Consider the following 14,243-nt stretch of genomic DNA (forward strand, 5'->3'; position numbering starts at 1 on the left):
ATAGATGGCTTTCTGCACTTCAAAGACTGGAGTGTTTACTTGATCTGTGTGCTGGCTTAGGTTAGGCTTAACTTCTTCTGCAAAAACTCTTTAAGTCTGAGGGAACAGTTATCCTTACTCGTGGCTATGACAGAAATAGCTACAAAATATGCATATATTTTCCGATTTTATAAAATTAGTTCCACATCTACTGTGAATGCAGTCCTGAGTTAGTGGTGGGGTTTGTTGGTTGGGGTTTTTTTCTTGCTACAGGGACCAGTTTACAAACAGTAACCAAAGTTTAATATGATCCTGGTCCTAAGAGAATCAGCTTTGTAAAGATTTGTGAACAACTAATAGGGGTACACCAGGCTTCAATTGAAAAGTCAACCAATCCAGGGAGTTTCTGTTTCAACACTGCACTCCCAGAAAGATTTCATTTTAACTGCTGAGAAACTCAGAGATATATTTGCAAACACAGTGTGAAATGTTGTGTTTAAAATTTCTTTTTCTTCCTTTCTTTTTTTTAACTTTTTCTCCAAATCCACAACAAAGCACTGTAGTTTTCACTGGATATTTTCAGGGCAGCTCTAGTGTTATGGGATCTTCTTTCTGCCTGTTTATTTTTCCTTTTATTTTCTCTCTCAAGGTGAAACCTCTCGAAGTTTTTAGCCCTGAAACACTTTTTGTCTGTTTCTTTTGGCAGCTGAATGTACTGTGATGGGCATTCCCAGTGTGACCACAAACCTCTCTGGATTTGGCTGTTTCATGCAGGAACATGTTTCTGACCCAGCAGCTTACGGTAAAATTTTTGTAACCCCATATCAAATCATCCCCTCTGAGTTAGGGAAGCAAAAAGCACAACAACCATGTTTTCACTCCTCAATTTGGTGCTTTCACTAATGCAATGGAGTTCATTATTACAGCTTTCAATATCTTGTTATGTTGAACGAGCCTTTCCAGCTTTTGTGTTTATCCAAACCTTTTCCAGGTTTTTTCTCTTTTGTCTCCCTTTAACCTTTTGTCTTTATCCTTCCAAACTCCCCACTGCTCATACTGGTGTAGGGTCTCCCAGCATTTCCCTTTAATGCCTCTGGTTGCTCTGTAACACTCTGAGCCCTTCAAAAGGAGCAGTGAAAGATAGCTGAGGTCTAGTACCATCTTCTTCCTAACACCCTGGTGTAAGGAAGGTGCCAAAAATAAAGTATTAATCTTAACAAACTACGTAGAGGCAAAGCTTACCTCTGCCCTCTCTGCCAGAATTGTCTCTTGACTGATGTATGTGAGTTCAGTGTCTCTATGGAAACACTTGGATTTCTACAGAAAACAGAGTCTCTCTCCTACAGGCTGATTCTGACCATCCACACTTAAAAATTCCACAGCAAACTAGGAAAACACTGGGTTATGTGGGGGTTTTTTTGATCAGTCAGTGTTTTAAAAATCATGGGAGATAAAAAATGATGTGTCTTTATCCAGAAGCTTGAATCCTTTTGGACATACTTACACAAAAACAACAAAGCCTCTGAGTTTCGAAGCATTTGCTGAATTTCAGGTAAAGAAAATGAAAATTAAAAAAATGGTTCTCTTCAGCTTTCCATTCCATCAGAATAGTAACAAATGTTAGACAGTTGTAGCTGTGTTTTAACATTAAAAGGAGTGTATAATACATGTGATGCTTGTAAGACTGTGTGGAAGAAGGTGGGTTGGAAATGTGAGAGGTCAGATCCCATTTTTAATTCCACTCATGCCCACCTTTTGTGTGTCCCTCAGGTATCTACATAGTGGACAGGAGGTTCCGCTCCCCAGACGAGTCGTGCAACCAGCTGACCCAGTTCCTGTATGGGTTTTGTCAGCAGTCCCTTCGCCAGAGGATCATCCAGAGGAACCGAACTGAGAGACTCTCGGACCTCCTGGACTGGAGATACCTCGGCAGGGTGTGTGAAACTGTGTAACACAAGGGTTAAAAATTCCAGACTCACGGTCTGATCAACAATCTTCACATCCTGCTGAAGTGCAAGGACTGCCTGGGCAGGGGCAGAGGAGGGGCAGGGACTGAGCTCTGCTCTGGGGGGACCAGGGACAGGACCCAGGGAATGGCTGGAGCTGTGTCAGGGCAGGCTCAGGTTGGATCTCAGCAAAAGGTTCTTCCCCCAGAGGGTGGTTGGCACTGCCCAGGCTCCCCAGGGCAGTGGGCACAGCCCCAAGGCTGCCAGAGCTCCAGGAGGGTTTGGATGATCCTCTGGGGCACAGGGGGTGACTCTGGGGATGGTCATGTGCAGGGCTGAGGGTTGGACTGGATCCTTGTGGGTCCCTTCCAACTCAGCACATCCTGTGATTCTGAGACAGCCCTGTCCTGAAAAGCACCTCCCAAAGGTGCTAAAGGCAAAGCCTGCCCTGACATTCCAGGGTAGTGCTTCCATGCTCCAGTGGCAAGGAGAGATGTGACTTGAGTGAATAGGTTAGAGCAGCAGCCAGTGACACCGAGCTCTTCCTGGTGCTAAAGACAATGTAAAAATCTGGTGACACTGGCAGCACATACACTGAGTAGGAATTGTGCTCCAGAGTCATGTGGACACTTTCAAAGATCCTACCTGTTCTTCTTAGGATGCTTCTGGACCCTGTGACTCCTCAACACTCCTAAACTACCTCTGTGCCTTGAAAGGCAAAGTAGTGTTTTTAGTTTGGCACAGAAAGCTCTGCAGGACCACTTGCTAAGAAGACAGCAGCAAAGCAGTATTCTCAAGGCTACAGGAGTAAAGAAGTGGATGCACATATATCAGTTTTGTAACTCTTGGACCTTTTCCTGCTCTGATACCTGTGTGTGAAAACCTTGGTGTTTATGTGGTTCCACACAGAATGAGGCCCTGATACAATGAGCTATTTGTTCTGTGCATGTGCTGCAGACTCAGGAGTATAGTGGATCTATAAATATTTTTGCCAAATTCTTGAAAGCCAGGCATCAATACACTCATAAATATTGTTTTTCTGTAACTGTTACATGTGCTTCCTGTGCAAGGATGAGTCCAAGGTTTATGTGTATATATGTGCACACTTAAAGATGTCAATTTTCCTGGTTAAAAGAGAGCCAGTTCTATCTTGAGGGATAAAGAATACTTGTCCCTCACTAAGAACTACACTGACCAAGACAAGTCCTAGTTTCCATCTTAATACGTCTTAGTCTTACAGGAACCTTATTCAGCTTCTGCTCCAGGCTTTTTTGCTGTGAATCTAACATGGATGGCTCACTGCTTTACAACAATGTGTTCATTACAGGCAGCAGTATCAGCTGGACTCTGCTTAGCTGAACAGATGTTTAGACTGTGTTCAGCATCATCTTCTAGAACATACTCATTTTATGTTCCTTTCCCCCCCTGCTTAAATCTACCCAAGACTTCCTTGACTTGTAAAGGCTTCTCTTTTGTGTTGCAGTATTACATGCATGCCCGACACCTGGCCCTCAGCAGAACATTCCCAGATAAATTTGAGATGGACCTAAGTGCTCCACCAAAGGTAAAGTCTGCTTTTGAGTTCATTTTAACTGCCTTACAAGGAGGGAGAGAAAGCGTGTGTGTGTGTGTGTTTGGCAGAAAGAGGGAGAAGAGAATGAGCAAGTTTTGGGTTAACTGAAGGGAAATAGGAATTCAGTCTCCAGTCAGGAGTGATAAAGGAACAGCTCTTCAGATGGTTTAGAGTGACCTGGATGGGACTATGACCCTTTGGACCAGCTGAGGGACTGGCCCTTGAAATTCCTCTTTTAAGAGTGACAGCTTCTAATATTACTTCTGATAAATGTCCTGGGGACGTTCTGCACAAACCAAAGAGAAAAGGCAAGGGTAGTCTAGGGAATGTGAGGCAAAGCATTGCCTTCATCGAAACATGGTATGTTGTCTGGAACTGCTAGGGGTCAGTTTAAAGGCAGACCTTCAAGCAGTTCTTGCCTAGTATATGTTAGCACCAATTTGAGAAGGGAGGCTGTTCAGAACCACTGTAAAAACAATGTTATTTGAAACCAAACCTCCAGAGAGCAACTCTTTTTTTTCTTTTAATAAGAAAGAGAAGGAGACTCAGACCTAAACCCCTTGGTTGTTCTGGTTTTGCAGATGTTGATATTACAACTAGAAAGCTGTTTGGAAATTTCAGACTGAATTTCAGTAAGCATATTCTGACTGTAGAGTACAGAAGGATTTTGAGTTGTGCCGATGGTTTTAAGGCTCAGTTAAGTTTGTCATATCTTGCAAAAAGCAGTGCTGGAAGGGCAGCATGTTATTTATGGCATAGGCTAAAGATCTGTGCCATACAAGCCTGTACTCACTGACAGAGGACTGAGGGGATTTGGGTTTAAGGGAGCTTAATTTTAGAGTGCAGAGCATCCCTGTTCCCTTTGAAGTGTTGATAGCCTTAAATTTCTGTGCACAACCAATTGGGGAACACTGTGTTAACACATCCAACTTGTCTCTCTCTCTGCCAGACGGAAGGTTTCAGGTACCCCAGGCCTTCCTCAGTGCCACCATCACCTTCTGCCTCTCAGCATTCCAGCCCCCAGCACAGCGAAGCCGAAGATGAAGATGAGGATGAAAGATATGATGAGGATGAGGAAGCTGAGAGGGACAGGCAAAACATCAAGTCTCCCTTTTCCCTTGGAGCATTGCCACAAGGAAAAAAGAAGCAGCACGGGGAATACAGGAACTGAATTCATTGCTCCCACTCTGGCAGGGTGTCTCTCCATCCATTCAACAGTTCCTCCTGTAGGCTTGGCAAGCTTTGCATTAAGGACAGTGTGATATAATTAGGAGAATCTTAAATGTTAATTAAGCTACACTGTTGGAAAGCCTAATATTATTTCACCTTGAAAGTAGTTTAAATTACAATTTTCCTGTGCCCCTTTGAGGTAGAAGAGATTTCTCAAGCTTAATAAATCTAGAGAATGCAACAATCCCCTCAGGAGCTTTTACAAACTGCAGATCATACCTTTGTCTACATAATCACTGCATTAATCATAGTCTACACAGGTAGCTCCATTTTGGGTATCCCAAATGAATGAATTCTTGCTTCATTTATGTTTCCTCTTTAAACCAGAGCTCAAAGAATTAGAGGGAAAAAAAGTGTTACACTGGAGAAATATTGGAAGTGTTAAAAAAGATACACTGAAAAGAAAATGGTCTTTCTTTTTCCTTATGCTGTTTATTACAAGCTTACATAATTTAAAACATTTTTTTTACAGCACACAGAAGTGTCTTGATCCAGTGGTAAAAGTCTTATGCAGTGGGCATTTTGAGTTTTAGAGAAGTCATCTTTCTGCAGTCATTTAGACCCACAATAAACAGCAGACCATTTATTTTCTGATTCCTCTGGTATGTCTCTTTTGTTGTTTTCATCTTGTTTTAGATTCTAAGTTTGTTAACAAACGGGTTTGGGAGGAAATTAATGTGGCTTGGCTAAAGTGAATGGCAAAACTTCCTTAAGTAACACCTTGCCCTGCACACAAACCTCCAGGCCACAGGGTGATGTGGCAACATTCAAAGATAAGTAACAATTGCCCTATTAGTCCACGATTTACTTCACTTCTAGAAGAGATTTAATCTAAAAAATAATGCTAAAAGAACCCCCAGGTGGATTTTGAAATGCACCTGAAATTTCGAAGTGCTTGGGGAGGAATTTAACCTCACAACAAGAACTGGACATTGCGTTTGCCTTACAGAAAGCTTTTCAGTTCCTAGGGATGCAGTTCCTGAAAATGCTCTTCAGAAGCAGATCTTGACATGAAGATGTTAGGAAGGAGATTCCTCTTTTGTTTTAGAAGGAGCCATCAAGAATTTCTCATGCTGTTTAAGAAAAGACATTTCCAGGAGTTGATTCAACCTGTTCTTCAGCAGGTAGGAGGGTGTAACCTTTGGAGGTGCCTTCACTGCTGATTCCAGAGGGAGCCTAGATGTTCAACTTTGATTAGGCACCTCCCTTTCAAACACTTAACCACCATTTGGTGACATGCTTCTTATTTTAGGCCATATAGAATAGAAGTGACAATGTGCCTGTTTGTATTTTTGGCCACCTAAAATCAGTTTTAAAATTAGACTTTCATTCTTAAGCTGGTTTGGGTTCTGGAAAGAATAACTATTCTCAGAAGTAGGCTCAGGCTTTCATGGTAAAATTATTTCAATTTAAAAGGAGTGAATATTTTTTAGCCATTTAAAAATAATTAAAACAATGAGTAGTTTTTCATATGAAAGTGGTGAAAGCAAAGATGTTGCCAATATTTTTCTTCATAAAGTTTACTAAATGGAGAACTGCAGTTCTTGAGCTTCTTCCACAAAGTGCTTTTAATCAGGGCTCCCTTGCAGAGTCAAAGAAGGTAATGGCTGAGAGTCCCAAGGAAAGAACATTTAAAGGGCATATTGATTGAAAGTTAATGTTCTCTTGAAAAAATAAATCCAGAAATCTGGTATTACTGCTTGTGTTTCAGAGCACTGCTGTACAGCAGAAAAGCTGTGAGTATTTCAGCACACTCACATGCCTTGAGCACCCAGCTGGTGTTAGAAAGGGCAATAGAAAGGTTTTTGAGATATGATTAATGTGAATGCTTTGCCCATTGCTCTCAGAAATGGCCCTACAGTGGCCAAAGTGACTCCAGCCTCAAGCCTGATGCTTATGTTAGTCCTGCCTTGAATGCCAGGACTAAGCCATTAGTAGCAAGGCAATTTATCCACAGCAGAACATCTCTGCCTCTTGAGTTTAGAGTGTTGGAGGGAGTGACTTTTCATTCAGTCATGGTGACAGATTGCCTGAATTAAATGCCACACATTTCTAGCAGTTACTGACATCTGACAAGCTTGGTAGCAGCTCTCTCTTACATAAGTGATTTCTTCCAGAAGGAGAGTACTGGGGGTTTCACAAACAGCTCACCAACAAGGCAGAATGTTTATTCTGATTCTTGATAGTTGTAAAGAATTGTTTAAGCTACAGAGCTTAGATCAGGAGCACACACAAAAATCAGTCAGCTGGGAATGTGATGAGTACAGTTTCTGTATTTCTGGGGCATTTAGAGGCATATGAGTTTCGAGATACTAAAAAAAGCAAAGGATGGATAAGCCTTCACTTTTCACCTCTCTAGTGGAAGGTGCCCCTGCCCACAGCTGGGCATTTGGAACTAGATGATCTTCAAGGTCTCTTCCATCCCAGGCCATTCTGTGATTCTGTTTTGTGATTCTATAATACTTTTTGTCTGAGCACTGTCTGATGAGACTGTAAAATATGCTGAAAAATAACTTAGATGCATCTGAGATGGTGCAACTATCCTTGAAACAAAGGGCAGTTACATCGATGAAAGGATTTTGGTGGATACAATTGATCTTCAGGTGAAGTTCATCATGAATGTATTCTGTCACACAACATACACTGCTATTGAGAGATATATTAGTGCTTAAAAATGAACAAACTTGGGCATTTTGATTCCTCCAGTTATGTTTCCCCATAAAATGATACAGATTATAAAGAATTACTGAAAGTGCCTCTAACCCCATGATAGAAATGAATTCCTCTGTTCCTTCAGCTGCATTTCTTTGTGTTGAGGAGAAGCAGAATTATAGTTAGTGTGAGTTAACCAGGTTAATTATCAGTGTCCTGAGAAAGACTGGAGGAAAGCAGTGTTCAAAGATGAAGAGCATGACTGGGGTTAAAGGTTGAACAAATAAAACATAGTTGCTTGGACACAAAAATCATATGGCTACTTTTTAATTACCATGAGAACTACAGAGGGCTTTCCAGTAAGAGCACAAAACGACATGAATAATGTGAGATACATCCTTATCAGCATGGAATGATAATTAACAGTTATGTACAATTCCAGTTCTGCAACTCAAAAAGCAAGAACAAAAAAGCACAATAACTGTGCAGTCATTAATGAGGCCCTGATAATGTAAGTCCCCATAGTGTCTTCATGTGGCTGGACTTGCTCAGTAGAATTATTCACATTTCTGCATGTGTGTAACTGGGGCAGTAGGTGCTGCTGCCTATTCCCTGTGGTGACTGATACCTGCAGCAAAAATAGCTGGATTTTTTTTAATGTCTCACTGAATTTATTGACCACTAGCAGCTTACAGGGCCAGCAGTGAAGTGGTAAAAGAATCTGTCGTTATGAAAGTTAACAAAGCTTCAATATACAGCTGGGTGGAAGGTGACAAAAGATTTCCTAATAACAACTGAAAAACTGTTTTTAGTGAAGTAGTTGTCCAAAAAGACAGTTTTAACCATCTCTCCATGTATTTTCGTGTATTTTAAATTTTGAGTGCGACATAGAAAAAGATCTAAGGAAAGCAGGAACTTTACAAATGCTTTCCCTTATCTCAACTTGTACCTTTTAATCCCTTTGCATTCAGAATTTTGCAATGCAAATATATGTCACCCTTTGTGAACTTAAGTGAGAATGGATGAAACACACTGCTTACACAAGTTATGCTTTCAGGGTCGATGCAATACAAATGTAAAGAAATTTGAAATATTTCACCAGTTTGATAGATTGTCTGTCAAGTAGCCAGGATGATCACTGTTTTCTTCTTCAACTGTAAAGACAAAACACAATGGGGGAAACATAAATTGTGGATAAAGGGAAGTTCAGTCAGGCAAAGTTTTCAGGAGATAGATGTGCCTCAGGCACAGATCTAGTGTAATGTGACTTCTTAGCTAAGAGGGGCAGGCATCTCTAGAAATGATAATGTCTTCTCTCATTTTAAATGTAGAAATTTTTCTGTTTGCTGAAGAGCAAACATACAAACCCTGTCCAGAGGGGTATCTTAGTATAAGGCAAAAATTTTTCATGCAGAAGAAAATAATGTATTTGTTCTTTATTTGCACATTGCCCTCAGTCAAGAGGATTCTAAAATCAACTGAAAATTACCCTCTGAAAGTGTATGGCTTGTCCAGGTTTGAATGTCTTATTATTCCCTGCTCAGTGATGGCCATGTTACTCCACATAGTATTTTTTTCAAACAGGCTGCCAGTTCTGCTGAGCTCTCTCAGATGTGTCACCTTTTTCCTCAGGAGGTTGTTGCTGTCTACCCTCTCTTGGGAACAGCAGCATTCAGGAAAATACCACTAAAATTTATTAAAGTCCACCTGCAGAGGATTTTCTCTTTTTGCTAGCATACAAATGACTGTTTTATCTTTAGAACTGCTCATATATTTTGTCCAAAGCACAATGCTAATTTTTAAGTTTGCCTCTATCTCTTTGCAAAATGCCACTGAATTTTTTTTTTTTGTTAGTGTAGTTAGGCCAGGACAGGGAAAAAGAGCTGAACATGGACCCTCAGCACCATATGAGGTACAGTGGGAGATTTTAGGATGTGGCAAAGACAGGAGTGGTTCCACCACATCTGTCCATACAGCAGGTAAATTCTAGGAGGTGTTTCTCACACCCTCTTGGCATTTCAGGAAAGGTGTCAAAGGTACACAATCACCTCATAATTTACTAGGGGTTTACTTCACATTTCCTAATTCAAGTAAAGCCCTTTTTTCCCCCTGTTAGCATGTCAGCGACTGATAGTCAGAATAAGGAACTCACAGCCTGGTGGTTTTTAGCCACCTTGTGTTCCTCCCTGTCCTGAACCAAAGAGGGGAAGAGCATAATTTGGACAAACTCCTGGGCTTGTATGTGCTACTACAACCTGCCCAGCACCCGGGGCCAGAGCACAGCACAGACTCTCCACAGTCTCTAGGGTGTATCCTCCTCTCTGTCCTCCCAAAAAAAGAGTCTGTGTCCCTGCAGAGGTGAAGAGGTGAAAGGCATAAAGAGAGAGGACATGGATTTAGGGTCTCAGCCTGGTGAGCTGTATCTGTTCATCAGACAACGAGGGGATAATGGCCTTACAGGAAAGCTGCTCTAGAGAGGAAAGGTGGTTTATACGGGGTGAGGGAGCTGGGGAACACAGGATAGGGGTGCTCATCCAAGGCAGTACAATATGTATGAAGGAGGTGAGGGAAGACAGGTTATTTAAGCCTGACTCAGCAGCTGGGTGTTGCTGAGGGTGTTGTGGAGGGAGGATGTGTGTTCTGAGGTTAAGTGAGAAGTGGAAGCACGTGGCTGGTGGTGAGGCCTCAGGGTCTGGAGGGTTAGACAATATCTCTGGGAGGCTGGGAACACGTGAATTACGGGATTTTTCAGGATGTTCCAGAGCTCTGAGTGTCACTGGGACCTCTTGTCAGCTGTGCCAGCAGCTGGGTTTTCAGGAGCCAAATGTGAATCCCACATTTCCTCTGCTGGGGCTTTTACAGATTCTTTAAAGCCTTTACACCAGGACACAAGATCCAGCGGAGGAATGAAAATTTTAAAAGCAAACAACATTCTGAAGAAAAAGGAGTCCCAGTAAAGATTTGGCTTGGAAAATTCAATTCAAATTAGCCATTCCCAAATTATCCAAATTAGCCATTTAAACCAGCAAAAAAATCTGAAAAGTAAATTAAAAGCAGAATATACAAAAATATACCTGTTGTCATTTATGTGACTCTTGTTCTAATCTGTGCAAATGTAACACAATGTGCTCTGTAGAACACCATCTCAATCCAAACTAGATCAATTTACTAAGTTGTTAGTAAATGAAATGCTGAAAAACTCCTTTTTAAAAAGATCAGAGTAAGACAAAACATACATTTACCTTCTTTTGCTTTCTGCAAGGAACTAAGGAACAGTGCAGCAGCTTCAGAAAGAGATAAAGGATTTGTGTTTTGGCTTCGTGTTTCTAGAATGATAAAATCACAGATGCATGGTTTGTTAGCATCTGAGGGCATTTCTTTGCTTTGTTCTTTGTTTTATTATTGTTTATGTAACTAGAGACACAAGGACAAGAAAATACTGTTATCTCCTTCACTCTGTAACATTCTCTGCTGAGCCTGATAGATAACACGGAAGATATTAGCAATCTTTTTAGGAGGGAGGTTATTTCAAAGTCTCTTTTCTTTTTTTGTATGTTCCTTACTTGGTACAAAAATCTGTTTCCTCCAAAAACATTGGCTAGCACAGGTTAATGTTGTCTAATTTTGTAATTTTTTCAGTTCAGCACAATTAATAACTTGACTTGATTTTTTTCCCAGTGGAAAAAGCAAGTCAAAAGTACTGATGAGAATCTCACTTAGCAGCCAGGTCAGTCTGGAAATTATGTAAATAAAGTCACACAGGTGCACGAGAATGGAAAGCCACTTTGTCTTGGGCTTTTTGGAGAGAAGGAACTAACAAAAGGGGGTTTAATTGCTTCCTTGTATACGATTTCAGGAAAACAAATCCCACAGATTTCCCCCATAACCTGTGGAAGGGTCGGTGCATTACCTGCCCCTGTGCACTGCACTTACCAAGCTGCATCCTGTCATACAGATCCTTCCTCTGGCTCTCCTCTGGGATGAACCGACGTCCCTCTACAAAAGCAGTGGGAGAAGGGTTAAAAACAACCTCCCCAGCGTGTTGGAATTCCTGCTTTACAGTCCCCAAAGCGCTCGTTTCAAAATACAGAATTACAGCACTGCTTCTACAAGCATAAAGTGGGAGGTTGTAAGTCCATCTCAGGGTCTTTCCAAATCAGGATTAGCCCATCCTGGACCAGAACACTCAGAGACATCCTTTATTCCATAGAACTGGTGTTTCAGCACTTTTCTTTCTTGCATTAACCTACTGTAGGAACTGCACGTAGGGAGGAATTTACTTTATTTTCCTCCCTCTTTCCTGCTCTATGGTCAAGAGCCTTCAATCTCTTTGCTGGACTATAAAGTATTGCCTTTTAAAGTGATATTTCTATTTTAAAAAGTGTAAAAAACCACCCCAAACTAACAAAACAAAGTCACATTTCTTCCTATGCAGCAATCAGAATAATGCAAAGCTTGGCATAGAAGTAATACAATTCAGTTGAAATAATTAAAAAATAAAAACAAACAAAAAAGTGACAAATTCTTTCTTTTATGAATAGAAATTAATGTCACAAGAACTTCTTTCAGTTATGTTTATGTTTGGAGCCTATATTTATTTTGTGTTGTCATTATTTGTTTTGTCTCCCTTTTGCATTTCTCTCAGGATTATGACCTTCATTTTTTTTCTAATTTCAAGGAAGCTATTTTTCTTGCTCTCTTAATACCTACCCTACCTAATAGATTTTAATTTTGGAACAACAATTCAGAGTGTAATTTATTAAAAATATTAATATTTCCATAGAATTTTGTGTGTTTGAATCGAAGGAAAAAACTTTTGGCTCTGAATTTTATTTTTATATTTAATTGTACTTTGGACTAACAGCAGAAACTCAACATGTCATTTACACCACCTTAACATCACAATATTGATCTAAGTTCCTCTTAGAAGAGGTTGCTTGTGGTCTTAATACCAACTCTGATGCAAAGATGCTTGAAATAAGAATGTGTGTTCTCCTACTGCTTGAGAAACTGTTTTAATAAAGCCTGCACAGGAATAAAGAAATAATAATTATATCCAGTATGTTTTAAGCCCCCTTTAAAATTATTTCAGGTGAGTAAACTGCTTTTCTAACAGGTTTTACAATGAAGTTTCAAACTCTGCATGTTTTCAGCACTTTCTTCTCTTTCCTCCTTCCAACACTTGCTTTCCTCAGTTTGATTTCTTTATAAAATAATAATAATAATAATGCCACTGTATCAGAGACAAGAAGAACTAACTAATTAGCACATCCCTGCAGTCCTCAGAGCTTCTACCTCCACAGCATCCTCAGGCTTTACTGCTTGTGTGGAGCCAACATCTCCTCAGAACAGAGAGAGCTCGGGACTTACGTGCACCCTTCAAATAGAGCATGGCCTGAGGAGTCCAGTTTCTCCTTTGGAAATGAGCCTTCACACAAAACAAAAAGAGAAAAGAGACATGTCAACATTGCATGGCTTTGCTAATTAGTACAAATACTTAGTGGCACCAACCTCTGAGCTCCATGGATGAGGCAGGTCCAGCCTGAGCAGCTCACCTGAGGGGCACTCCAGGAGAACACAACAAAGGATGCTGCCAGGAACAGTGCCAGCCCTGATGCTGTCAGTTTATGCAGCCCCTGTGCACAACAAAGAGCCAACGAGGCACAGGAAAGGACTTTCAGACCTGTAGATCCTCTCAACTTCACATCTAAATGTGAGGGTGTTTCCCTTTGTTGCTGCCTTGCTGCCAAACCCCCTCTTGCTCAGTGGGTGTTTCAATGCACACTGCTCTGATCAGAGGATGGATGTTAAACATGCTTTATTCTCTTCAGTCAAACTCACTGTAAAGGTGAGAACTGCCATCAAGGCAAGTATCTTTTGTACTCCTATTTGCAAAGACGTCAGATCCTCCAAAAATGAGAATAATGTACAAACTGAGGGGAAAGATGGTGCAAAGTCTACCTTGATTTTACCAAACCTTAGACAACAAGCAAATGTGTCATTCCAAACAAACAAACCAACCAACAAGGACACCAAATCGCGACTTCTCAAGTTCAAAAAGGAGTTTTCAAACTTATCATCCTATTAACATCAACCATGATTACACACATGTCATGAGACAGGGTTTTTTTTGATTCTTGGAGCCTGTCCACTGGTGCAGCGCATGCAAATGAAAGCACCAAGCGTGAATCCTCTGTGAATAAGTTGTATCTCTGCTTGTGCTCACAGACCATGTTGTTATTCATGTGTTGAGTACAGTGATGGGCAATAGAGAGCATCTAACACCATGATTTCATTCACTGTGGTTTATTTCATCCTGGTTATGTTCTTTTCTTAGTGCAGTTGTTTCAAGAACACTAAATAGATCTATTTATATGTTTGCCTCAGGTTATTTTTAAGGTAAAATCATTAAGTCCCTCTGCAGTTCCTAAATATTGCATTCACATGAAAAAAAAACCATAAATTGCAAGCTAAATGTTTCCTACACACTAAAAAAAATCTCACTTACCTTCATACTTATCTCAGCAGCAAACCTTCAGTCTTCTTTTCTTGGGATAACGTGTCACAAGATCTCGTACATGTTCAGAGGTCCCTTTTTAAACCTTTGGAGTGCAGGTGCCCTCCCCTTTCGTGGCAGGGCGGAGGAGTCTGAAGGGATCTCTTGTCAGCCCTGTAGATGGAGAAGTAGAAGGTCTGATGACTCCTGAGGGAAACCTGTAGTCTTGCAGGAAGTCATGACTGAAATGATTGAAAGACAGATACACTTTGAGATGCACCCCATTAACCAGGTGAATACCCTCTGAACACATCAGCCCTGTGCATCTGCAGCACGTCACCTTCCTGCTGGATGATCAATAATCACA

The 14,243-nt window shown here is 40.8% G+C and overlaps 2 protein-coding genes across 6 annotated transcripts in view; one reads left to right on the plus strand and one right to left on the minus strand.

The window, feature by feature from the left end:
- Positions 1 to 5,323, plus strand: part of GYS2 (glycogen synthase 2) — a 41,640-nt gene extending 36,317 nt beyond the window's left edge. For all 3 annotated transcript variants that reach the window (XM_051772399.1, XM_051772401.1, XM_051772402.1), the window contains 4 exons: positions 686 to 781; positions 1,750 to 1,913; positions 3,409 to 3,489; positions 4,448 to 5,323. In XM_051772399.1, the coding sequence (XP_051628359.1) occupies positions 686 to 781; positions 1,750 to 1,913; positions 3,409 to 3,489; positions 4,448 to 4,669 (563 nt within the window). In that variant the 3' untranslated portion in view covers positions 4,670 to 5,323. The remainder of the gene's footprint in view (positions 1 to 685; positions 782 to 1,749; positions 1,914 to 3,408; positions 3,490 to 4,447) is intronic.
- The window catches only part of SPX (spexin hormone), a 288,585-nt gene extending 274,643 nt beyond the window's left edge, over positions 1 to 13,942 (minus strand). The window contains exons 1-6 of one of the 3 annotated variants that reach the window (XM_051772522.1): positions 13,889 to 13,942; positions 12,936 to 13,016; positions 12,751 to 12,808; positions 11,314 to 11,376; positions 10,623 to 10,706; positions 6,883 to 8,534 (exon numbers count right to left, since the gene is read on the minus strand). In XM_051772522.1, coding sequence (XP_051628482.1) covers positions 8,476 to 8,534; positions 10,623 to 10,706; positions 11,314 to 11,376; positions 12,751 to 12,808; positions 12,936 to 13,016; positions 13,889 to 13,894 — 351 coding nt within the window. In that variant the 5' untranslated portion in view covers positions 13,895 to 13,942 and the 3' untranslated portion in view covers positions 6,883 to 8,475. Of the gene's footprint in view, positions 1 to 6,882; positions 8,535 to 9,838; positions 11,377 to 12,750; positions 12,809 to 12,935; positions 13,017 to 13,888 lie in introns of those variants that run through there. The other 2 variants (XR_007900715.1, XM_051772521.1) reach the window with 2 other exon arrangements.
- Between the last annotated feature and the right edge of the window lie 301 nt (positions 13,943 to 14,243).

This window comes from Manacus candei, unplaced genomic scaffold (assembly GCF_025592945.1).
Source record: "Manacus candei isolate 608988 ecotype Guabito, Panama unplaced genomic scaffold, ASM2559294v1 h1tg000153l, whole genome shotgun sequence".
Classification (NCBI taxonomy): domain Eukaryota; kingdom Metazoa; phylum Chordata; class Aves; order Passeriformes; family Pipridae; genus Manacus; species Manacus candei.